Source organism: Sesamum indicum, linkage group LG9, assembly GCF_026168435.1.
Source record: "Sesamum indicum cultivar Baizhima isolate 11 linkage group LG9, ASM2616843v1, whole genome shotgun sequence".
NCBI lineage: Eukaryota > Viridiplantae > Streptophyta > Magnoliopsida > Lamiales > Pedaliaceae > Sesamum > Sesamum indicum.
The window spans coordinates 20,243,316-20,269,947 of NC_142665.1; the positions used below are offsets into that span (position 1 = coordinate 20,243,316).

Consider the following 26,632-nt stretch of genomic DNA (forward strand, 5'->3'; position numbering starts at 1 on the left):
TTAATAATGTAATTATTGTCTGTCCACATTAGAACTGTGTAATCATTTGGATATTTCATAGTCATATTTGTTTGGACAAGATGTGGATAAGATCCTATAAACTGATCGGATCCAATTATATGGTGTTGGGATCAGACTTCATTTTCGACATTTTTTAGCTGACTAATTTGGACTTTATTTCGTGCCAATTGCAATAAATATATCCAAGTATATTAGTGTCAGATGGTTGGATTTTGGAACCATGTGATAAATTTGGATATACATGTACATAGAAAATACATTTAAGGCGTCGTTTGGATAGACTCCAAAGTCAAATTCATTCCTTGACATTTATTTCATGTATTATGATGGGACTTGAACATCAAGTTGTTTGGAAAATTATATAATGATGTAGGCAGCGTCTCGCATCGCTAGCAGATAAGTAGTAGTCAAATTTCATTCTTTGATATTTATTTAAGACATAATGTTGCGACATGAACGTCAAGATGCTTGACAGACTATACAATGATATAAGCAAGTGTCCCCATCGATTGCAGATGAGGAGTTTGAGTAATTTATAAATTCCATTGCTTCCTCTCTTTAGCGATGCTTCTTTAAAATTGTGAGGCTCATATATAACATCACGGACAATATCTTACATGATGAGGCGCCGATCGAGTTGCAAGCCACGTCACATATTTTCCCAACTTCCTTTTTTCATCACCTTCCTACAAGATTATTTTCTCCATACAATAGTGTTTTTTTATCTATATTTTTCAGGGGCGTTCGCAAAAGCTCCGACGTTTGTGGTGGGAGTAAATTATTTTAAGAAGGGTGTAAGTTAAGGAATTGTGAAAGTTTAGAATGTTAAAAGGTGAAAAAAAGTTTAAGTTGAAGTATTTGAGAAAATAATTTAATATTTATAATTGTATCAATAAGTCGCATAAACTAATAAGGAGTTTCTAACAATTTTTTACTTAAATCCACTTAATTCAAGCATCTCAAAGGCAAAAGTCTTAAAATAAAAAGCAGTCTTTTCAATAATAAATTGATGATCGCTTACTTTAGATGATTTTGTTTAAAGTGAAAGTGATGAATTATTATTTATTGAATAAATCGATAATAATAATCAATATCAAGTATATATAATCTAACAACAACTGACAATTATAACAATTACATACTGATTATCAATAGAAGATAAAATTAAATCACATATAAAAGCTTCTTTGGTCATCCTCACACACAAATATAAATGACTATAATTAAATGTTGAAATAAAAAATTGAGTATAATTGATCAAGACTTTTTCTACTTTAGAAAAAGACCCTACATTTTGGGTACATGACCTAATCAAACGAAACCTAACTTGTATAACTGATCAGCCTTTTTTCGCGTTAGGAAAAACGCCTTTTAAATAAATTAGGAATTTTAAAACTTTAAAACATATCATATATAATTAAACGGATATTATTATAAAATTTACAAATTTATGTGTTGAAAAAGACAATTGAGATGACATTCAAATTTCTTTCAAAAAAAAAGAAAGAAAAGATGACATATGAATTTGAAAAGGAATATAATTGCTTCTCTATACCCCCACCCACAGCATGCATCTGCCAACATGTTTCGTATTAAATTGCTTGAGGTCTCATGATCTTAGAGGTTATGGGTTCGGAATCCCATATTTTGTGTCTACTGAATAATTGATGTTGATTAGATTTAATTTATTTAATATTAAGGATAAGAATTTTGTTGTAATGGTCTTTATTCAATTTTTCCTTAACATGCATGTCCTGATATACCTATCCTCAAATCTATTAATGAAGGAATAAAAAGACATGGAGTAAACACTTAACTCAGAGTAAAGAGCTCAAACATGACATTCAAATTCAACTTGTTTTGAATTTAATTTTCTATTTCAAAATCATGTTGTATTTTGTATTCCAGTTGCGGAATCCAACTATTTGTTAAAGAAGTGGATGCATTAGGAAGTTTTTGCATTACATTTCACTACCTAACTACAATTCTAAATTCCAATCTCCATTCTTGTTGTGACAGAAGGGATTGATTCGTTTTAGATGATCAAACACAACAAAGGCGACATACAATCAACTCTTCACAAGCTCCAATTGCTTCTTCTCATTCTTGTCATCGCCATCTTTACTAAAAACTTCCTCCATCTCCTCCAGGCTCCGCCCCTTCGTCTCCGGCAAGCAGAAGTAGACGAAAAACCAGGCCACCACTGACACACTGGCGAACAAGTAGAAGGCCCCACCAATGGTTATGGCCGACGACAGAGACAAAAATGTCATTGAAACCGTGGCATTCATCACCCTGTTCACCCCCACGCTGATGCTGACCCCCGCCGCCCTCAGCTTCGTCGGGAATATCTCGGAACTGTAAACCCAGCAAACAGGGCAAAGCCCGATGTTGAAGAACATTATGAACCCGTAGACGAAGATCAAACTAAGCACCAGCGCCCACAACAGCTTCTCGTCGGAGCGCTCCACCACCGTCAGGCAGGTGGCTAGCCCCGTCAACGTCACAATCATGCCAGCAATGCTGAAAAGCAGCAGTTTTCGACGGCCTATTTTGTCGATTATGAAGGTGGAAATCGTTATAAATGTCAGCTTTGTCAGGCCGACTCCGACTGTAGCCATCAGCAGCTTCCTCCTCGCCATGACGCCGGCCTTTCTGAAGATTCTCGGGCCGTATAGAATCACAGCTTCAGTTCCAGTCGCATGTTCGAAGAAATGGATCCCGACGCCGGCAATTAACATACGGCGGACGGTAGTGGTTGGCCTGATGAGCAGTTCTCCCCACACTCCGGCTTCACCTTCGGTTCTTGATTTCGGGATTTTGACGACGTCAGCGGTGCAGTTTTCATCTATTCCGGCGGCCCTTTTGATGTCTTTCAACCGTTGTTCAGCTTCTTCACTATCATCACATACTTTATACAGTATTTTCTTGGCTTCCCCGACTTTTCCTTGCATTATGAGCCACCGCGGAGACTCGGGCATCTTGAGAATCCCAATGGCCAAGAAAAGAGATGGGACCGCCGCAATTCCAAGCATCATTCTCCACCCAAGTTCCAGGCTCAACTTTGCAAACACGTTGTTGGAAATGTAGCCGAGCAATATGCCCACGCTGATGCCGATTTCCGGTAAAGATGACAGGAAACCACGGGTGTTGGCTGATGATATCTCGGCAGCGTATACCGGCGCTATCATCAAAGCAAAGCCAACACCGACACCCGCCGTGCACCTTCCGGCTATAAGAACTCCATAATTCGGGGCATACCCCATGAGAATTGAACCCAACATGAAGATTACAGAAGCCATGACTATCGTAAATCTTCTGCCGATGTAATCAGAGGTCCTTCCGGCGCACAAGGACCCCACGAGTGCGCACAGGTTTAGGATCCCGGCGAGGACTTCGACTTGTCCTTCCTTGATTGTGAACTCTTCTTTAATAAAAATCATGGCACCACTCATCACACCAGTATCTGCAAATTAAGAATAACAAGACTACTTAGTTAAACATGTCGGCATGAGTGGACGATCCTTTTTAATTGCCAAATCAAACATGTCATGCTTGTTGTCTTGTCAAGATTTCACATATCAATTAATCCACCAATCTTGGATGGACTGTATCCTTATATTACAAACGAAATCATTAACAACAATGTTAATTTTTGTCGTTAACACGACTAAACCATAACATATGAACATGTAGAGGGCGAAAGAGAGAGAACGCACCATAGCCAAATATGATAGATATCATAGAGCCCACTACAGCACAAGCACAGGCATACTTGTTAAGCTTTCTCCGGCTAATCTCGCCCGTCTCCGTCGTCATCATCGTCATTATCACAAACAACTGGTTTTTTCACAACCCCTGAAGCACAAAACTCGCAACAATTGCAAACTATATATAAGAAAAAGACATAGTTTTAGGTCGACCAAGAAAGTAAACGGTTCAATGGATAGGCCCCAGGAAATCCCCCACTACACACACTTATGACTTAACCACTATAATTGCATGCGAATGCGAGGCATTTTATGTGGAAAAAAAATCTCCGACTAAGTAACAAAAAGACAATTGAATGCAGTCGTAGAAGACACTTTAAAATTATTTGGATAAGAAAAGTTGTCGAGCCACATCAGAAGTCTAAACAAAATACGAGTCAACTTCTTGACATATTTGAAGTATAGTATTTAATTAGAAAAATTCTTATCCAAATCTTATTCAATTATTTTTTTTCAATTATATCAATCACATAACAAGTGGTAATACACAAGACTAAAATTGTTAAATAGATTAACACAAGACTGATATTATCATACTTCATACTTACAGAATTAAAATTACAATTTTTTTCATAAAGTTCTTGTGGATAATTTTCACAGAGATAATCTATGATGTACATATGGAAACAACTGAATGGATAGAGTTGAGAAGAAAATTGCAAAAATATGTAAAAGTTTTCCATAAATGTATATATATTGACTGTTGAGGATTCCATCTCCTTTGGAAAATCTCCAAATTCTAACTGAATTCCATGATTTTGTCAAAATGGTTCAGATTGTTAAGAAGATTAATAATGTAATTATTTTCTATCCACATTGGAACTGTGTAATTATTTGGATAATTCATAGTCAAATTTGTTTGGACAAGATGTGGATAAGATCCTATAAACGAATCCGATCCAATAATACGGTGTTGGGATCAGACGCCAGTTTCGACATTTTTTAGCTGATTAATTTGGACTTCATTTCGTGTCAATTGCAATAAATATAGCCAAGTTTATTAGTGTCAGATGGTTGGATTTTGGAACCATGTGATAAATTTGGATATACATGTACATAGAAAATACATTTAAGGCGTCGTTTGGATGGACTCCAAAGTCAAATTTCATTCCTTGATATTTATTTTATATATTGGGATGGGACTTGAACATCAAGTTCTTTGGAAAATTATATAATGACGTAGGCAGCGTCCCGCATCGACAGCAGATAAGGAGTAGTCAAATTTTGTTCTTTGACATTTATATCATATATAGCGTTGCGGTTTGAACGTCAAGTTGCTTGACATACTATATAATAATATAGGCAAGTGCCCCACATAATATTTGTTTTGTCTCAAAATTCATTGAATTTGTTGATATTAACAAAAAAAACTTAATAAAAATTTATATTTGTTCCTGATTTACTTATTTCAGATTAAAAAAATCTTTAACGACCGACTACCATCTTAAGGGTGAAAATGTATCTCCTCATGTTCATTAGAGTATGAGAGATGTATAAGCATAGTTTGATCTATAAACTGGGTTGAATTGAAAACTTCAATTCAATTTTTGGTGTATATGCTATTTTAGTGTGCAGAAATTTTAATAAATTAAATTTTCGACTCGATGTGATTCAGTATAATTATAACAAACCCTATACCCCCAACCACGCTATCATGGAAAATATCCAATTTAGCCTCCTGTGATATGATAAATGTACAAATTATCTCCCTATGAATAATTTAGCAATTTATCCCCTATGTTTTTTAAAATTATGCAATTTACCTTCCTAAATAGGGGATAAATTGCTAAAATTTTATTAGGAATAATTTGCCCATTTACATATTAAAACATATTTCAAGATAATTAAATTTTTTAAAAAATATTATATTATAATTTAAAACGATAAATTCTAGATAGAATTATAATTTATATATATTTTCTTAAAAAAATGAAAATAGAAAAAAGCAAGCCAATCCTAGTTTTTTTTTAATTAAATATTGATGAATTTCAAATGCTTTTTAAATAGAGTAATTTCAATTTCTTCACTTAAAAATCCAAATCCATAATTCAAATGCACCCTTAATTAATTTAATTGATTTCAAATCTTTGGGCTCTAAACTTTAATTATGTTTACTTGAATGCTGATGGATTTTAAAATTCTTTTAATACAGAATCATTTGAAATCATATTTTTAAATACTTTATTAAAAATCGAATGAACCAATCCAAATGTCATCTGAAATTTCAAGTTAAAACTTAAAGGTTTTATATAGAAGAAAATGTAAGGAACCCCCTTGTGATATCGTAAATGAGTAAAAATTTATCCCCTTATGAAAAATAAATAGTGATTTACCTCCCTATATTTCATAAAATACAACAATTTATGATCCATCAACTTTACTAATAACATAACCTAAATACAATTTATAACTCATCAATTATAAAAGTATCTAAAATATATTTAGAGCCTATTTGGTTCGATAAAAATGGATATATATATATATATATATAAATAAAAGTAAAAAGGGATGTACAAGAAAAAGTCTCATGTTGCCCAGAAACTGGCGAGTGATTGAAGTCAACAGGTTCACCAGTGTGATCTCATGTGTATGAGTTGGGGATCATCAGTGGTCAATTATACTGTGTGGTATAGTCAACCTTGATGGCCAATGAGAATGGGCTTACGGGCCGAAAACGACACTCATAGACCATTTTTTCCTTTGACGTCGCTATACAGAAGGTGGGAGTTCACCACGACTACGATGGACACTGTAGCAGATAAAATATCTTCTCTTCCCTACCTCGTATGTAGGTACTTGGATCATTATACGGTGGGAAGGTGCAATACATCAGATTAATTTAGGTCCTAGGATGATATCACAAACATTTGCTTCTGTCTAACAAATAAATTTTTATAACATTTAAACTTTTAAATAATGTGGTTATTTAATAAGGTATCAAGTCATGCAAAAAAAAAAAAAAAAAACATTTTGGGTTCAAATTTTTTATTGAAGTGCATGTTTCGCACGCGACGAGGCATGTTAAAGTGAGACAATTGTTTAATAGATTTCAATTTTTCTAGCAGTGCAATCAATATATCAATATACTAAAAATAATAAATAACAAATCGCAATAACTCTCGATTCAATCAATACATCAATATAATTGAAAATAAATTACAATAATTTACATAAAATGAGCAAATATCCCCACATTCAATAGAACTTGATCACCGGACATCAACCTTAGCTTATAGAATTCATATTAAAAGGTTGAAACCGTGAATATTGTGGTGTACCAGAACAAGACACTTAAAATTATATCAACACACGTCACAAATACCTTTTTCTATTTCAAATTCAATTACTATATCTTTTTCCTATAAATAATATATATTCCATAAAATTGAATTTCTATTTTTTTTTTCTTTTTTAAAAAGTGTGCTAATCATATTTTGTATTTTTTTTAAATTTTTGTCACATATTAATATCTAATAAAAGTAATTATCATAGTTATACCTTAATCAACAATATTAAATAAATAAAATTTAAATAATACATATAATTATAATAAAATAATATTCCACACATAAAGCAAAGTTCGAACCATTAAATTTTAAAATCATAAAATCGTAATTTCACCAATTAAAATAAGCCTCGTTTGCATCCAACATTTCATGTGGGCAGGAGAACATCATATCCAAACCTTTTCTACCTTTTAAGTTAGGTAGTGTTTGGGAGGCAGTAATTAAGTAGGTAATATACGTATCAGATTGCCTAGAGATCTTCACCACACATAATGCCGATATGTTTTATCAAGATCAAATATTTATCATAATTAAAATTATAATAAATATTAATTAATCATAATCAATACTTAAAATTTTATATTAATTTTATTTAATTACCATTTCTTTTAAGTGGGAATGGCAATTGGTTGGATCCGGAAGAATTTGCCAAAACCCGAGACCCGACGAGTTGAACCTAACTTAAATTCTAAAAAAGTTAATAACACTATCATTTTTATAGATTTATATGTACATATTTTAGATTTTAAAGTATTAAATTAAACAGGTGTTAGTTATATATATGTATTAAAATATCTATAAATTATTTCTATTATTATTATAATTTACAAAAATATTAATTTTATGTATTATATGTAAATATTTTAAAACTATGGTGTAATTATCATTTTCTTCATGATCCAATATAAATATTTATGATTACTATTTTATTTTAAAAATAATATCTTCTTTTGAAACTGATGCGTATTAAAATTCAGTACCAATACATAGATCGAAAGTTTTTGTATAGTTTAAAACACGAGAAGGACTAACTTGTAAAATAAGAGTTACAATTTTGATATTTAAATCGGTAAGATGCTTGAAAGAATAAAATAAGAAATTTTAGGTAAAATCATAGGATCTAACAAGTTTAACGTATCAAATCATGTAGAGGATGCGGAAAATTAAAAAGGAGTCCTAAGACACGTGTGAAGAGTAGAAAACGAGTGAAAATCGAATAGACTTGTAGAATGAATTTGTTATCTCTTTGGCCTATTTGAACCCCTCTTTATTAGAGTAACATTTGAGAGAACCCAAAGATGGTTAAGGGATTTTGACATATACCCAAATTTTTTGGGATGTTTATTTTGGTTGGAAAAAGATTTAACATATTATATGGGCCCATACTAGTAGAAAGAAGACTTGTCAAATCATAAACGAAATTTGAGACGCTTTGAGCGTACAGAGCGACCATCGAATATCATGGCCTCCATTATTGTAGAAGATATTAGACAGAGGATTATCAGTGTTAATTTATCTCGTTCTGTTTGTTCATATGCGTTATATAGATTATGGCGTACCCCTTGGCCTGTCGAGGGAGAAACCACCAGTTGAACACTGTTATACTATACGATCTTGTTTTATTAATGAAACTTACATTTACCCAAAAAAAAAAAAATAAGAAGAAGTGGTTATTTGGCATTTTTATTCAAGTAGAATATGACTAGCATATACAACCCTATTAAAGTGTTTTGGTGGTGAGGTATTTAACATGTAAAATATTATTAAGAAGGCTGATGAGATGGATTTATTCTCTAGATTTTAGTTGTTCGACATAATTAGTTTAAGATTCGATATAATTGTAAATATTTTGTTGTTGTTTGAAAAATTATAAATATTCTTTTGATTTTAACGTCCATCTAACAACGAGTTCATTCCTTTCAATTTGCATCCCATTTTTGTGGTGAAATATCCAAAATGCTCTTTTGGATTTTATAATTTTCTATAAAAAATTTATGAACTAATATTCTTTATAAATTATTTGTTTTTACCCACCCTTAGATTTTTTATATTTTTTCAAATTTATTTTTTTATTGTTTAAAAAAAATAGTAATGCTACTTCACTTTCTAGGGTTGCATAATTATTTTTTATTTGAGGGAATATTTGTAATTTTTTTAATAATAAAGGGGTCGACGTAATTATGCCAAATCTTGTAATTTACCCTATATTTCTGGAATTAATATTTTTAATTTGTGGAACGGTGCAAGTAATATAGATAGTACATTCTCCCAAGGCCCATATATAAAATATGGATTGGGCATACGTGAATCTTTCTCCCTTTTCCGGTATGGTACGTACGTTTACAATTATGATGAATCCATAGTCCAAAAAATCGAATCATGGTTTGTGTCTTTCTACTAAGGGAAATTGGGGCATACTCTTCCAACCCCCCCCCCCCCCCCCCCCCGCCCCCCCAATTATGTCTTATTGATATTATGCACCCTTAAATTGGGAAAATTTGAAATTATATATGTGAATTTGTATCTATATAAGTTGTGGATTATTAAATTAATATATGATAATGATATCATATATGATCTAACAATCGATAGTTTACGTGGATATGAATTGTTTTGAACAACATTGACAGACTCCTTAAATTGTTATTTTATCACTATACGCCTAAAAATTTGAAAGAAAAATCCATATGGGAATACCACGGAATTATCCATGAAGCCTGATTTTGCAGGGGCATTTTTGTCCCCGCAATTTGTTTATCTCTATGGTTCTTTATTTTCTATTTATTTATCTTGTGTTTATTTTCTATTTTTTTGATACGAGATAAATGAACGAAACAACAAAATAACATTTATTAAGACAAAAACATAGTGTCACTTGTCAACTCATGAAAGCAGAAAATAGGACAAATGCAAGCATGCCAACAAATACATCTGGTCAAACTTGATGTCAACGTGTCTTGTTATGAGTGGTTAGCTTTTAGCCAAACTCAAGGACAATTAGGTAAATCCCTTGGGGAATAACAAGGACATTTTGGGCTGTGGGAAAATTATCCCATTGTGGGATTCTAATCTAGAAGCAATCCAATTTAGAGCGTGTTTTAACGAGTTTATAATCTTTTTAAAATATTTTATAAAATATTTGAAAGTTTATAAGATGCTATAAAATGTTCGATAAATTTTTTTAAAAAAAACTTGTAAGTTTTAAAAATAAGAAGTTATGAGCTTATAAGTTTATTTTTAAAATAAGACTAACATCTTGTAAGTTGTATGAGCTTAAAAAATCTTTTAAATAAATTTAACCAAACGCTCTCTTAATCTCGAAATGAGACGACGCTTTTCTATACTGGCCAGCCAAATTTCAACCGAACAACATATTACTTTCCGACTTAATTCCGAACAGTAAAGGAGGGCTTATATGGTAGTCTCTAATGCTATTAAATTCAAGAATTGTAATACCTTGGATTCCACCTTGGAACATAGTATTATTACATTCTAAGTGAAAATTGGTGCTTGCATTGACCATTGAATCTCCACTGCCTTTAACATGCAAGAGCAAGAAGAAGTTTGAATCCTCACCAAAAAGGCTGCCTCCTTGTCTTGTTTATCAACTTGAGTACTGCTATATACATTAATGATCCATCTTTATATGTCATATGCTTACATCTTCCAGACAAAAAGTGGCTTTTTCATTTCTCTTTTCATACTATAAATATTCTTTTGTCCAAGTAAAGATTCTTAAATAGTAAGTAATAATAATGTTGTCTACTACTATGTAATTATTACATAGTATGTATATGTAGTTGATTTCTAGTTATGCAATTAATCAAAATCTTTTCATTTTATATATGCATGTTAAAAGTATTTTAGAGCAAGGACGGATTCAGAAACGAAAGTTTGAGGTGGTCGAAAAATTATTAAAATAGTTTTTTTTTATTATTATAAGATTCGATTAGTTGTAATTTAATAAATAAATAAATACATATAATAGTTTACTTATCTAGCTATGGCATTGTGAATACACACCATATTATTTAGTGTCGTGGTTATCTGTCCTTGATAAAAATCTTCGTATAGAAATGACGTATATCAATGTTATTTTTGTGATTAGCAAAAGATTTTAGTGCAGAATAAGCCCTATTACTCCTTTTTCCTAGCAAGACACGTTTTGGAAGTAAAATTACGAGCCTCTGACGAGACAAATAATACCTTATACAAAGATCTATTATTGTAATGGACAAGTGTATCCTCCGATGCCAATCTTTTATTGCAAATTGTATTAGTAGAGTTGAATATACAATAAAAAGAATTCGGATAAATATACTTAAATCCTTTTCTAAAGTACGAAATTTTATTTTTTCTTAATTTTTTTTTTTTGAAATTATACTTGTATCCCCTTCAGTAATTATCAATTTACAATGATACCTCTTGCATTAGTGTTTATATGAAAAACGTTGACATCAACAAAAAATTCACATAAACTTTTCATTTTTCTCGCATTCAGGATTCTGTATACAAATATATGCTAGTAATCCTTTTATACTTTTAAGGAAATACATGTAATTATAAAGTTAAAAGATTGTTACTATAGTAAAATGTTATTTCCGAATCATTGTTATTGAATAAAACTGTAGCTATTTGATGAATGAAATAACTCGTCATATTATCAATAAGTTATATAAAACAAGATATAATCATATAACGCATACAATTATAATGTTTTTTTTTTTGGACTAAAAGCCATATTTACGATTCATCCTAACAGAATTGGTACATGTATAAATGAAGTATTTTTTAATGCGATTTTAATTATTTTTTTAAAAAAATATAATTTATATTTTCTGAGAGATGATATGAGTGTTTTAATTTTAAATTAATTGCATAATAAATGTGATATACTTATTATATATAATTATTGATTTTTTTTTTTTTTTTGAATGGTACATTAAGAAGGCGGCATTGGATAGAATTTCCATCCTATGTATTTGGTGGCAGACGCTCTAGGGCCAGGCTCTAGCTAGTCTATATAAACTTCTCATTTTCCACATGTATACACAGTTCACACAGCGACAACATCTCCACCTTCACACGCTAAAACCGGCAGCCATGGCGAAGCGCTTCAAGCTTAGGATCTGCAGAGTGATCACCACCACTTTGCAGTCTTGCCGATCCAAAGACCCTTCCATTCTCCCTGAAGATCCCATCCCTTCATTCTCCAGGCCCCATCGCCCCTCCTTCAACCACCGCCTCTCCTCCGCCTTCATATCCTTCGGCGCTGCCTGCGGTTCGCCTTCCGATAAACAAACTCCAGAAGACCACCTCAACGGGACTGAGTCGCAAGAATTCAAGTGGCAGAAGGAAGACAAATGGCACGTCGTTGCCAAGATATACGAACCAACCACACCTCGCCGGAAAATCTACAGCTCCTCCGAAGACGACCTGTCACTCGCTCATCCCATGCCCCCAACTCCGCCGCCGTCAGCTGCCGAGAAGAAGAAAAGACGCGGGAAAAAGAAGAAGAACAACGTACCGAGCAGACTCCGCATCAGCACCTCGTCAGGCGACAGCGGATGGTTCAGCAGTGAAGGAGGAGCCCGCACCCGCGCCGAGGACGAAAGAGACGAAGAGGAGACTGAAACCATGCTCTCCTCATCTTTAACCTTCTCCACGGACTCTTCCTCCGAATTCAATCAGTTGCAGCCCATCCGGGAGACGCAAGTCTTCAATATCACCACAAATTTGACACACAGGAGAAACAAAAGAAGAGTCTCCAAGCGCACGAAGCGAAGGCAGCCGCATCCGCAGCCGCCGCCGGCCGAGGTAGAGATTCCAGCGAGGCTCTCGGTGTTCACCAAGCTAATTCCGTGCACGGTTGATGGGAAAGTGAGGGAAAGTTTCGCGATCGTGAAGAGATCAGAGGACCCTTACGAGGATTTCAAGAACTCGATGATGGACATGGTTTTGGAGAAACAGATGTTCGACCCGAAAGACTTGGAACAGCTGCTGCATTGCTTTCTGTCGTTGAATTCCAGGCATTACCATGGGATGATCGTCGAAGCTTTTTCTGAAATCTGGGAGAGCATTTTCTCTCGGGCGGCTTCCAAGTCTTCTATTCGGAATCACCGGCGGGTTTCCAGGCCAGCTTCGTTTTAGTCAAGTCTTGCTGAAGATTATTCTAGCTCTTTGTATACTAGTGTACTGTTCAGTTCATTAATGAAGAAAATTTGTGGTTCTTAGTCATGATATGCTTCAATCCATGCACTAGTTATGTTTATCTTATTTTTAATCTTTTTATAATTGAAATGTTTGTTATATCGTTTTATGTCCATAAATTTGGTTGAAATTTTTTAACCCGAATCAAATTGCTAAATAATTAGTTATTATGATAATTTTAATTTGAGTGACCAATAGAAAAAAATCTATTTTTTTTACTACGATTAATTATTATAATCAAAAGAAAAAAAATCGTGATAAATACAAAAAATCAACCATGACTTCACAACGGTCATAAACCGTTTTCTGCATGTGTGGCCAAAATCATGGCAAATATTTTGATCATAACTAAAAATCATGACGATTGTTGATTAATTATGGTAAAAATTTAAATTTTTACTTTGATTTTATGAATCTTTGTTAATAGTATTGATTTACTATAATTTTTATGCCGTAGTTATTTATAATGTAGTGAAAACTCAAATTTTTTGTAATATACTTAACTATTTCTATTATTTTTATTCAGATCAGGTCGGATTAACGTGCTATATATTTGGTCAGTATGATCAGTTTCCGATCTATGGTTTTCAACCTTTAACCAGAGCTGTAAACACCTAAATCATCCTTTGTCGGCTATGTTTAGTTACTTGGAATTAATTGCGTACTAATTCGATATGTAATAGAGTTTAGTAACACCACAAGAATTAAAAAATTTTCTTCAAAATTTTAAGGCTATTAGGGAATTAATTTATAAAAATAGAGGTTACTATTTCAATATTTATTAGTAAAGATTCGATGAAATAGTGGAACACTGGTGCTCAAATTCGGATAGAGAGTGCATGAAAATGAGAGAAAATCAAGTGGACTTGTTGTAGAAAGCTTAGGTATCTGCTAACTTACCTAAATCTCTATTTATAGAAGCAAATGTTGAGAGATTTAAGGGTCGGTTGGGAATTGTTAAAAAATCTCCAAAATTCTCGAAATATCTATTTTTCATGGTGCCTATCCAACTATTGGAGTTATCATCTAGGAGATGTGCCAATAAAAAAAAATATCAACCAAAAATATATAGATCATAGTTGCCTATATCTTCCATAAGCCAGATTCAGCTGGCACAGGGTCCCCACTGGCACCTTTTTATGATGATATAACCTAGTGTATGTAAAATGAAGTTGGTGTGGATGGCAATGAGCTTGCTAGTACAGATCCTATTTTGAAGTGTTGCCCTATCAACAGGATAGCAAAATTCGAGCTGATTAGCCGTGATCTTTGTATGTCGAAAAGTGTACATGAGACAACAGAGTTTGAGCCTCTTGGGATTCCGAGATGGGGGTATTACTCCTCATCTTGGGTTAGAGCTAAATTTGGTATTAAGCTTGAAAAATAGTTACTGTTGAATTTTTATCTCATTTAAGTATCAAAAAATTATAATTGAGGTTTATCTAGTGTTCTTTTTATCTTAGTCCATTAGTGCAAGCTCCATAATTATCAATATTGTCATATATTAAAACAATATGACTTTTTGACCAAGATACTCATTTTTTACCTTGTACTGGAGGGTATTTGAATGAGTTTATGAGCTTTTCACAACATCTTATAAGATGTTTGAGAGTTTATGAACTTTAATATTTTTTTAATAAGATTATAAGATTTCAAAATAAAATATTTAAAATCTTTTAAGATTTTTTGAAAAAAAAAGTCCAATAAATCTTTTCTCATAAAATCTTTTAAACTCTTTGATCTTAACATATAATAGATAAAACACTCTTATAATTTTATTAGTAATTTACTTTTACCCTTTATATAATTAGTTGTCCCCCTCCCGCCCCAAAGTAAAAGTATCTATTTATATAATTTCAAATTCTAACAGTTTGATAGCTATTTCGGTTATTATAGAATATGAAAAGCTTAGCTAGGGATAATTACATCTACACCTTCCGACATGTGGTTTATTTACACAAACTATTCACGTATTTTAAAAAATTACACATACACTCACCAGAAACGTCAACATCATTTGCACAAATCATCGTTGTTCTTTGAAAAATTACACATACACCTTCCAGAAACGTCAACGTCATTACACAAACTATCCCTATTTCCTGACTGTTATGTTTGATTTCTATAATTACGCAACATACATATTTTGTATAAATAGACCATATATCACGGGTTACAAAAATGCAATGATTCCAATAACTTTATACCAAACATTCTTAATATTCTATAAGTCCTAATATCTTATATATTCAAATACTTAAAAAATTTATTTATAAAATAAAATTCACGTCTCTAACTTTTTAAAATATCTTATAAAATATTTAGAAAAAATTTAATCAAACACCCTCATGGTCCGGTACAAGGTTAGCAGTTGACAAAAGTAAAGTGCAAAATGGAATCAGAATTTAATGTCAAAATGATCTGAGATTGATTTCTGAGTAGTGCAGATGATTCATTCAAGTGGAGGGAGGCAGGTGAGGTAAAAAAGAAAAACCTTTAATCGAAATCGGGAAACGAATGCTTACAGTAAATCTTGGGACAAGTACACAGAAAAAGCCACATTAAAAGCATCAAAGGGCCCCCGAAATCAGGAGACAATATAACTCGTACGTACGTACCACTGACCGTCGATTCTCAACACCCCTAATAAATCGGCTTTCCTCTCCAAATTTCTGTCCTAAACTTCCAATCATTAACACCATATTTTTATTTAAATTTATTTTGTAGTTTTATTGAGTATTAGATTTTATTCTAAAAATTACTGTTTTGAGAAAAGATAATATTATAAGTTTTGTGAAATGCTGTTATGATTAAATTTTTTGATGGATTAAATACTGATGTAATTCATCAGTTTGTTCGAAATTATTGGATGAAGATAGGAATAGGAAATTCTAAACCGAACTTAGTTTGGTCATACCTGAACTAATTTTACGGCAAATGTAATATTTATACAGTGTGATCGGTACTCAATTCAAGAAAAATGAACAATCACATGATAAGTGTATTATATCAATTGCTATGTGATTGGTTTGGTTCAATAAAACCTAATTTGAGGAAAAACAAAATTCTAGATGAAGGGGTTTGGGTTGGGGGAAGCTGATACAGAGAAATATTTAAAAGACATAAATGCCCTTATATAAAAGCTTCCAACTAGTCACGAAGGAGAATCCACATATTTTTAATTTGATTGGACTAACCTGACCTGATTGATTCGAACAACCTGAAAGCATGATCGTCGTTGAGTCTAAGCGTGGCTCTATTTGTCAGACCCATGTGTGGACTATACAATCAACCAAAACTGTGTATGGCCTATATTTTTAATTCCACGATCTTTTTTAATTTGAACGTCGAAGTAACCTCATTAGGAAATACCCCAATGGTTATTTCCAGCATAAATTTGATTGAGGATCCGTGGACCAAGAATTATGTGATTAGATACCCAATCACTTTCATAAATTAATTATCAACTATACGATAAAAATAATTATTTAAATTTAAATTTGTTTATATTTTTAAACTGAAGAAAGGAAACAAAACAGATGTGATGGAGAAATTTATATATCTGCATATATTAATATACATAAAATATAAATAAATTCAATCAAACACCCTCTAATACCAAACCTTTGATTCTTCTACTAGAAAACAAGTGAAATCCTCATCGCCTCTGTAATTATGAAGTTTGACTAAAGTAATTAATTGCCTCTTAACAAGAGAGGTGGAGAGCTTTATTCTATCATAAATTAAAGCTTACTTTTGTTTTTTCTAACGTTATTCCTATCACGCTCCGAGTAAATCGAGCGGACATAATTTTTTATTAATAACAGCAAAATAAATAAATTTTTATCAATAATGTTCATTGAAAAGAAATAAAAATAAAAAATATTATATAATTTTTAAATCACATGAAATCTGCGTGTACTTATATCAAAGTGTGATGTAAATACACTTGTAAATTATATTCGAGCAATATAAGAAATTGAATATTTAATCATGATTAATTGTCATAGACACTAATAAATAGTCATAACAAATAGTCATTGACTACGATTACACAACAGTTGTTGGTTGTAGTTTTTGCACGAGTAGTTAAAACATTTGCTGTAATTTTTATTTTTATCATGATTTTTATTTGTGGCACATTATTTTTTTTTATGATGAAAAGATTAATTTTATTTAATTATAATTAATAGTAATTATTTATCATAATTTTTTTTAGCTATAATTAATCATAATGTAGTTAATAGTATTTTATTATTTGAGTTTAGGTAGGTGGACTATGTAAAGCACATGATTGAATGAGGTGAAAGGGGGGAACAAGTGCAATGATAGAAAGAGAAGAGACATTCTCCGCCTTTGGATCATCATCACTCCCCCCACAAATCATTTATTCGCTCCTCCTCATCATTCACCGTTTACCACTTTCACCTAATTTTTTATAAAAATTAAAGCTATAAAGAATAAATACAAAAAGGAAACTTATATTATAATATGATTTATACTATTTGGTATTTTCATAATATCTTTAAAACTTGCTCTAAGGCTAAACAAATATATATTATTTCTGTTACAAAAATAAAAAATAAGGGTGACACCCTACAGACCTGTTGTGAAGGATTGTGCTTAACACTTTATGCTTTGGCCAGAGTCTACGTAACTGATTTATTATCGTTAAGAATCAAAGTCTAACCACATGGGAATCACCATCATTAGCCTCCAGACAAGGGGCTTGATAAATACATGACATCGTTCCCACAAACACTTCCAAAGATGTGGCCTGATACGCGATAGGTGCTTCATTGCTCGAGTTATTATCCACTTTGACTTCATAAACCTCGCGAGTTTGTCCTTAAAACATGCAATTCTTGATAGAAATGAGGTTTTAGGATTTAAAAGCTATTCAAGCTCTTTATTTGTGAATGAAACAAAATCCCTGACTACATTATATATCAATCATCCACTTATTCAATACAGGATTTAAAAAAATCATTTGAATTTTTCATTTACAATTGATATGGTAGGGATGTTTAAATTAAATATATCAATCATCCACTATATTGTAGCATGTAGGGTAGAAATTAGACGTTGTATAAGAAATTAGGTGATGATCCAGTACATCAAGTACTTGTGTTGATGATCATATCATATAATAATATGAATAGAGTTAATCATGCACCTTCAACTCAAATCCTTGATCCAACAGCATGCTGGCTGCTGAATGGACGTACCCAGAATTAAATCCTGTTCTTGCGTGTATATATGATCAAATCTAATCAATGGGTGGCAGCAGAGTGTGGGTGTTTGTTAAGTTATAGCATGAGTGGTAAAGGCGAGAGTGTAGAGTCCGCAGCCCGAGAGGTGGGTTTTGCTTCCGTATACCCCACTCAACTCAACACAACAATGCGAGTACTCTGTCGTATTGGGTGATGAGAAATGCGCTTTTGCTACAAATGGAAAAGATTTAACGACTGGCCCTTTCTCACGCCACCAGAGATTCTTCACCTATTTACCCCATCATCATCATCACGTCTATGAAGGCTTACAGTCTGGGAGAATAGCTATATAGCTTCTCCTTTTATTATATATTTATATGTATCCAAACTTAAAATACGATTTCACTCTTTAGAGTTGTCAAACGGGATTATTACGAATTTTTGTTTACGAATTTAGCCACTCATGCGTTTTCTATTTTTAAATAATTTTATATTATAGTTTTGATTATGAAATTATTAATTTTTCGACATTTTATGGTTAGTGGGATGTTGAAGTTGATGGAATTGCACACGTGCTATGCATGTGCTGCCGGTTTGAAGGAAAAAAACTGTTTTTTATTTTCTCTTATTTTGTGGTCTTCTTCAAACTTTGGTATAAAGACCTCATTCAAGAGATAAGGGCCAAAATAATAATAATAATAATAGAATAATAGGTTCAAACAACAAATGTTTTCTATAATCTTAGCAAAACATGGTCAATGACCTGTTTTGTGAATAATACAGTAATTGAGAAATTTCTACAACATATGCGCAATGCAAATGCCTGTGCAATTGTTGAATCTAAAACCACATCTATTTGTCTTTGGTTTCAGATTCATAGGCAATTAAATAAATGTTATTGTTAGCATCAAGGCTTATTGACAATGTTGCAGGAATTTCTGTATGCATTACACACAAAACTGGTCATTAAAAATATTTTGTTAAAATTATAGAGAAAAAGTTGTAGTATCCTACCAACGAAAAGGATCAAAAATACAAAAAAGTTAATAGCTTGAGGACTAAAACTACAACTTAAATTATTTGAGAATAAAAAATAAATAAGTAGTTGAATTTGAGGACCAAAATCATAATTATCCGGTTGTGATAGTATACACATACGTATCAAATTAATTTTTTTATTATAAATTCTGTATGTCTATAGGTTTATTATTCAATATTCCTCCCGCACCCATACTCTAGAAAGGTCAGATTACGCTTTCTTAAAAGGAAGAGGACAGGTAAGCCAACCTTTTCTTCATCAGGCGATGATTAGGCATGTAAGAGCGACATCTACTTTGTAGTCAAGAGGAGCACGAGTGATTAAGAGTTGTCTTCTTTTTGTTGCACTTAACAAATACGCACGAAGTGTAAAAGATTTACGCTATATATCTATTTTATTTAAGAAAATATTTTCCATATGTGATGTATATATATTATATGCCAAAAAAGAGAATCCAATCCATGTATATATATAAGATCCAAACTCGTAATTGAATCCAAATCGGTGCAGGCACTAAAAATTCGCAAGTATGAAGATTGGGAAGGCCCTAATAATGATCTTTCAGCGGACAACCAGTATGGTGGTTCCGAGCATTGAAAATAGTCGTACTAATAAACGAATTGTTTAGTATTTATAATAATAGTTTAAATCATTTAAGCCAATTACATCAACTCCATCGACCGTACTGGCATCTTAGGACTCTTTTAAGTATGAAACAACCTTACCCACGTCAAAATTCAAGAATCTTGTACCGTTGTGTAATTTTCTTGACGTCCCAAGAATTTTTTAATTAATCTTTTACTTTCAATATTTACTAGCTAGTCCCCATATATATCATGTATATGCATGTATGTATGTGTGTGTGTGTGTGTTTTTAATTTATGGTCACCACAAATTGTATTGCATGGAAAGATGGTAGGAATTAATGTAGATAGGTGGTGTTGTATAGGTTCTTGAATCTGGGCTGCAGGGTAGCTCTGCCATATTCACTGTAAATGTGGAGTGTGGCAGAGAGGTCATCTGGGATTGCATGCATGCGCCCATCTCGATGGAGGGCTGATGAATCATGCAAGAGAATGAATGATTTTTTAAGTGCATGGGCAAAGCAAAGAGTTTTGGGACTTTTGAGATGAAGGGGTGATAGCATACAGGAAAGTGGCAATTTGTGTTCTGAAGAGTGCCAAGACTTGTCCGAATCTGGTTTTCATCATTATCACAGGAGGAGAAGTATTTGTTCTGACTGCTTCTTGGGTGACTGTGAGGCTTCGCATCTTTCCTACCCCTTAATAATTTGAATTTCCATATTTTATTTTAGGGTATATACAGCCATCTTTGTTTAAGTTTAGCACCATAATAAATTATTTTTTATTGTTTGAAAAATTAAAAATACCCTCCTAATTTTGTTATTTATATCACAGCGAGTCCATTTCGTTAGCTTCAATTAGATTTTCATCTAATTTTTTTGGTAAATTAATCAAAATGATTTTTCGGATTATGAATTATAATATTATATATTTTTAAAATTTTTCTAAATTTTATGGACTAATATGTCATATATATTATTTACTTTACCCATGCATCCTCCAATTTTTTTAATACTTTTTTCAAACTTTTCTTTTGTAAAAAAAATGCAAGGGTAAAATAGTGATTTCTACCTCACTGTGTAGGGTCTACATAATTATTTGTCATTTGATGAGAGTATTTGTAATTCTCAAAATAATAAAGAGTATTCTTAATTATGCTAAATCTCATTAGAGGTAATTGTAATTTATCCTTTATTTTATTTGCTTGCTATATGCCCATTTATATCTCTACCGCCAAATTCAAATACCATATTTTGAATTCAAAAAGAAAATACTTACCCAAATCAGTTTTGATAATGTGAAATTAGTCGTATTGTGAATATTATTGTATTTGTTATTTTTCTCAAAAATTATATATTATTCAAATGTCGAGTATATTATACTGAGCACTTGTATGTTTGCAAAAATACTTTGTGTACTTGTATAGATATGAAATACATGTAACATCATTTTAAAATCAAAGAAAAATTATATCAAAGCTTCCTGAAGTTATGACTAGTTATACAAACACCCCATATCCTTTATAAAATTACAAATATACCCCTTGTGAGGGTGTTAAAACAATTAAATTTACCCTAAACTAAAAAATGGAGACTACGTACTAGATACGATATGGAGGTCAAACAGAATATAGAAAAACTCTAACACAGACCAAAAATCTGGTAAAAAATGAATCAATTATTTTGTAAGTGTGTCATATTTACTTTGTGATTGATGCACAGTTCAAAAAATAGACTAATCACATGATAAATATATCATTGGTATAAGCATTTTATCACAACTTAAAGCCAACGTAAGATTGATGGCTGGCAAATCAAATGTTGACTGACGGTATTAATTAAGTAAACGTTGACTAACTATATCCATACATATATATAAAAGTACAGAGACAATGCAGATACACAAACACACACCTGAGTCCTGATCACTAAAGTTAATAGACAAGCATTGAACACTTGACGTAAATTGGGAGACAGGCATTGCATGCATAGAGCAGCAAGACGAATTAGGACAGCTGCGTAATAACTAAACGATGTGATTCTCGGATTTCGGAGACTTTCACAACTACGTGTTTGGGTAGAGTACTTCATGTTTAGCATGTAGTGGCTGGGCTTCATATGGTCATCTCCTCTGATCACTGTGACTTCAACTCTGGCTATTTGTGGTAACTACTCGTTATCTTATTCCCCTCTTAATTCACTGCCCAGGTTGCAATTCAGAAAAAGTTTCCAAATAAATTCAAGAAAAAGTTGTATGTATAATAAGTCGTAAATGTTGGAAATATTTGAAAAACAAAATAAAAAGTAAAAAAAGTTGAGGTTGGGGTGTTCGAAGAAAATAGCTTAATATTTATAATTTTATCAATAAATTATAGAAATTAATAGTAGGGAGTTGCTTATTTAAATAAATTGTTCAAAAATATAAGTTGGATATAAAATACATTAGGGATAATTTTACTCCCCTCCCTTGAGGTTTGGTATAATTGCATGTAAGCTCCTTTTAATTTGAGAAATTACATCTAACATCTCTGAAATTTGTTTTTGTCTAACAAATAAGTCCTCTGCTAGTCAAAATCCACCGGATTTGCTGATATTAACAAAATAATTAGAAAAATATATATATATTAACCCCTGATTGACTTATTACTGACTTATTGCAGGTCGAATAAATTTTTTTTATGATCAAATTACTCTCATACGTCTTCACGTATTAATGCATATAAAGAGCTATATTTTCACCGTTATAAAGATAGTTTTAGACAGAAAAAAATTGTTGACCTGTAATAAATCAGTAATTAGTCAATCGAGAGTAAATATCAAATTCTTATTCATCTTTTGTTAATATCAGCAAATTCAGTAAATTTTGGCTAACGAAGGGACTTATTTTTTAGACGAAAGCAAACATCAGAGGTGTTAGATGTAAATTTTCAAACCATATGTAGTTTATGTGTAATTACATCAAACTTTAAGGAAGGAGAGTGTAATTATCTCAAAATATTATTTTCAACTTATTTCCAATATTGAGGTGATAAGCGCTTGTTTCCAATAGTTGCAAACAACATACTCAATAGATAAAACAAGATAGGAAATGGTGAAAATAAAACTTAGATATAACCAGAGTGCAATCGCTTTGAATATGATTAGGAAGTGTTGTACACACTAGAAAAAAGTTACTACTATATTTTAATTGGTGTGGACTAAAAATTGTGATAATTGACAATCATTTTGGTGTAAAAATTTACATTTTTTGCCATGATAAAAGTATGCGACGTGGTTCTTAGTTATGGTAAAAATATTTATCATTGGCAAAAATATTCGCCATGGCTTGGTAATGGCAAATATTTTAGCCGTCTTTGCAAAACTACGGTCAATAAATGTTGCATGGCCATGGTCAATTTACTACGATTATTTTTTCTTAACCATGGCAATTTGTCATGGTTAAATATCTTATTCTAGTGACATTACCTATTAAAAACAATTCTTCAGCTTTTCATATAAAATATATGATAAATTACATTGGCACCACCTTAGGTTAGGTCTAATTACATAAGTTCTTTGCCTTTTCGTAAAATTTCAAGTATATCCTTTGAGGTTATGGTTATAATTATAAGTACACCTCTTAATTTTTAATGGCGAAGTTTTGCACAACCACTTCAGAGGTAAATTGCATTAACACCTTCACAAAAGATGTATTTATAATTTTATAAAAAATACCCAGTGTTTATATAATTATTTTGACTTTTTGTTTATGCTTATTGACGCTCAAAGAAAGGTTTTCCCTTGAAAAGTGAAAAAATAAGTAGGTCCTAATTTTAGGATTAAGAGATATTGTGTCCGGTAAATATATAGGATTACATTTTCCTTCCTAGAGGTTTGGTGTAATTATATGTTGGCCTTCTATGATTTAAAAATTACATTTAATACCCTTTAGATTTACTTCTATTTAACAAATAAGTCCCTCTATAGTCAAAATTTATTGAATTTGTTGATATTAACAACAACAAGAAAATCAGATAAAAACTCATATTTTCGCTCCATTGACTTATTATTGATTTATTACAGGTTAAATATTTTTTTTATAACCGGATTATCCTTATATATCTTCACATATTAATGCATGTGAGAAAATATATCGTGATTGTTACAAAGGTAGTTAAGTCAGAAAAAAAAAATTTATTTGACCTACAATAAGTCAGTAATAAGTCAATATATCGATGGTAAATATCAATATTCCCAATTTTTTTTGTTAATAACAACAAGTTCGGTGGATTTTGATTAATGGAGGAACTTATTTGTCTGACAGAAGCAAGTTTCAGGGGTATTAGATATAGAAAATGTTTGCAAAAACTTTTGCTTTTTAGAGAAGTGATTTTGTAGAGAAACTTGAAAGTTGTAGCAGAATAAAAAATAAGTAGTGTTTGTAAAAAAATTTAAAAGTAGATAAAAGCTAAATTGGATAGTATTTGGTGAAAAATTACTTCTTCAATACACTTAATTGATGAAAGACTGTTTTGTACCTATGTAATAAAAAGATTATTTTTTTCTTATTATTTTACTTGTTGTTTGTCACTAATAATTATTTTTTCACAAAAAAATTATAAATTTTATTTCAATTAGTATTTCATATTTATGTTTTTAAAAATATTAAAAAATATGTTTAATTTAATAATACTCCACTAAGTAATATAATTGTTTATTGATATACAATAATTAAATTTACATGATTGCAAAGAACAATTATTTTATTAATTAATCAAATAATAATATGTCCACAAAATAATATAAGATGATATAGCATATAAAATATAAAAAATTTAAAAGATTAAATATATGAAAGTGTAAATTTAATTACTGTTAAAATTTAATTTATTTAAAAACTCCGATATCAATTTTAAATATATAATTTTAAAAATAAATTAAAATTGATAAAGTTGAATTAAGATTATTATAATAAAGATAAAATAGTAAAAAATAAAGTTGGATTTATTTACCAAAAAATCAAAGTAGTTAAAAGCGTCTCCCAAGGTGCTTCTAGCTTTTGATCTAAAAGTCCTTTTTTTAGCCATTTCAGAAATAGAAGCTAGCATCCTAAAATACTTCAAAAGTCCTTTTAAAAAGTCAGAAGTTAAAAACCACTTTTTTGAAGCGTTTGCAAACACTCCTATAATCTTTTTAACCACAAAAAATTTGTATATAATTACATTAAATTTCAGAAAGAAATTGTAATTATCTTGATATATATATATCGCCAAATATTGGCCCTATTTTATATAGTGATGATAATCAGTTACAATAGTTATGATATTAGACTTAAAGATGCGTTTTTTACTTTTACCTTCTCCACTTAAAACATGAAAATGTATGTGAAAACACAAAGATAAATTACTTATAATTTAGGATTAATTACATTTAAACCCTACCTAAAAATATAAAATTACAGATTTTTTTTAAAAAAAAAAACAATTGAAATTTCTCTTGTACCCTTTTGAAAAATTTCTATTTACAACTATACATCTTCCATTAGAATTTGGATGAAAACTACGTAAATTTTCAATTTTATCCCCCATTTAACATTCCGTATATTGATATAGATACCCTAATAATAGTTTTATATTTATGCAATATACATAAATATAAATATAGACAAAAGAGTATATTCATAATACAATATTATTTTTGAATTATTTTCATCGGATAAAAAGTAGTTGTTGGTGACAAAAAAAATAATAATATTGACAATTATTATAGGGATAATTACACCATCCCCTATTAAGTTTGATATAATTACATATAAATCTCACTTGGATTGAAAAATTACATATAGTACCTCTAATGTTTCTTTTCATTCAACAAATAGATTTATCTATTAGTAAAATTTATAAGATTTGTTGACACCAACAAAAAAGATGAATAAAAATCCATCCCCAAATTGACTTACAACCTTATTGTAAGTCAAATAAATCTTTTCTAATCAAACTACCTTATAAGTGAAGATATACCTCCCCACATACATTAGCATGTGAAGATATTATATAAGGGTAGTATAAGTGAAGATATGCCTCCTCACATGCATTAGCATGTGAAGATATTCTATGAGGGTAGTTCGGTTAAAAAAGTTTTGTTTGACCTGTATCAAGTCAATAATAAGTTAATCAGGAGGAAAATATGAATTTTCATTAACTTTTATTTTATGATATCAACAAATCTCGTAAACTTTGACTAGAGGATGGATCAATTTGTTGGACGAAACAAACATCCGAGGTATTAGATGTAATTTTTCAAATCAATGACATCAAATATCATGAGAGTGCGATGTAATTATCTCTAATGTATATGAAATGATGAATGAGACATAAAATTAAAAGTTATATTTTCTTTTTTTTTTCCTAATTATATGAGTATATACCGTTTAAACCCTAACAAAAGAGTATACAATTTTAATCGATGAATTTCCAAAAAAGGTGGAAGTATAATTTTAAGAGTTCCTTAAATAAAAGTGTAATATGCGA

The 26,632-nt window shown here is 31.1% G+C and overlaps 2 protein-coding genes across 2 annotated transcripts; one reads left to right on the top strand and one right to left on the bottom strand.

The window, feature by feature from the left end:
• Positions 1-1,838: 1,838 nt before the first annotated feature.
• On the bottom strand, positions 1,839-4,016 carry LOC105178355 (putative polyol transporter 6). Its single transcript, XM_020699138.2, has 2 exons — positions 3,741-4,016; positions 1,839-3,487 (listed from the first exon to the last, which is right to left on the bottom strand). Exons 1-2 carry the CDS (start codon positions 3,847-3,849, stop codon positions 2,091-2,093), a joined length of 1,506 nt encoding a protein of 501 aa, XP_020554797.2. The 5' UTR covers positions 3,850-4,016; the 3' UTR covers positions 1,839-2,090.
• An 8,059-nt stretch (positions 4,017-12,075) lies between these two features.
• LOC105177977 (transcription repressor OFP7) lies at positions 12,076-13,315 on the top strand. The gene has a single exon (XM_011101297.3). It carries the CDS (start codon positions 12,122-12,124, stop codon positions 13,226-13,228), a length of 1,107 nt encoding a protein of 368 aa, XP_011099599.3. The 5' UTR covers positions 12,076-12,121; the 3' UTR covers positions 13,229-13,315.
• The last annotated feature ends 13,317 nt before the right edge of the window (positions 13,316-26,632 follow it).

Excerpts from the sequence above, each read along its gene's own strand:
- LOC105178355 (XM_020699138.2), bottom strand. The coding sequence starts at position 3,849 with ATGACGATGATGACGACGGAGACGGGCGAGATTAGCCGGAGAAAGCTT. Across the intron at positions 3,488-3,740 it reads ATCTATCATATTTGGCTATG|ATACTGGTGTGATGAGTGGT; the intron begins GTGCGTTCTCTC and ends CTTAATTTGCAG.
- LOC105177977 (XM_011101297.3), top strand. The coding sequence starts at position 12,122 with ATGTATACACAGTTCACACAGCGACAACATCTCCACCTTCACACGCTA.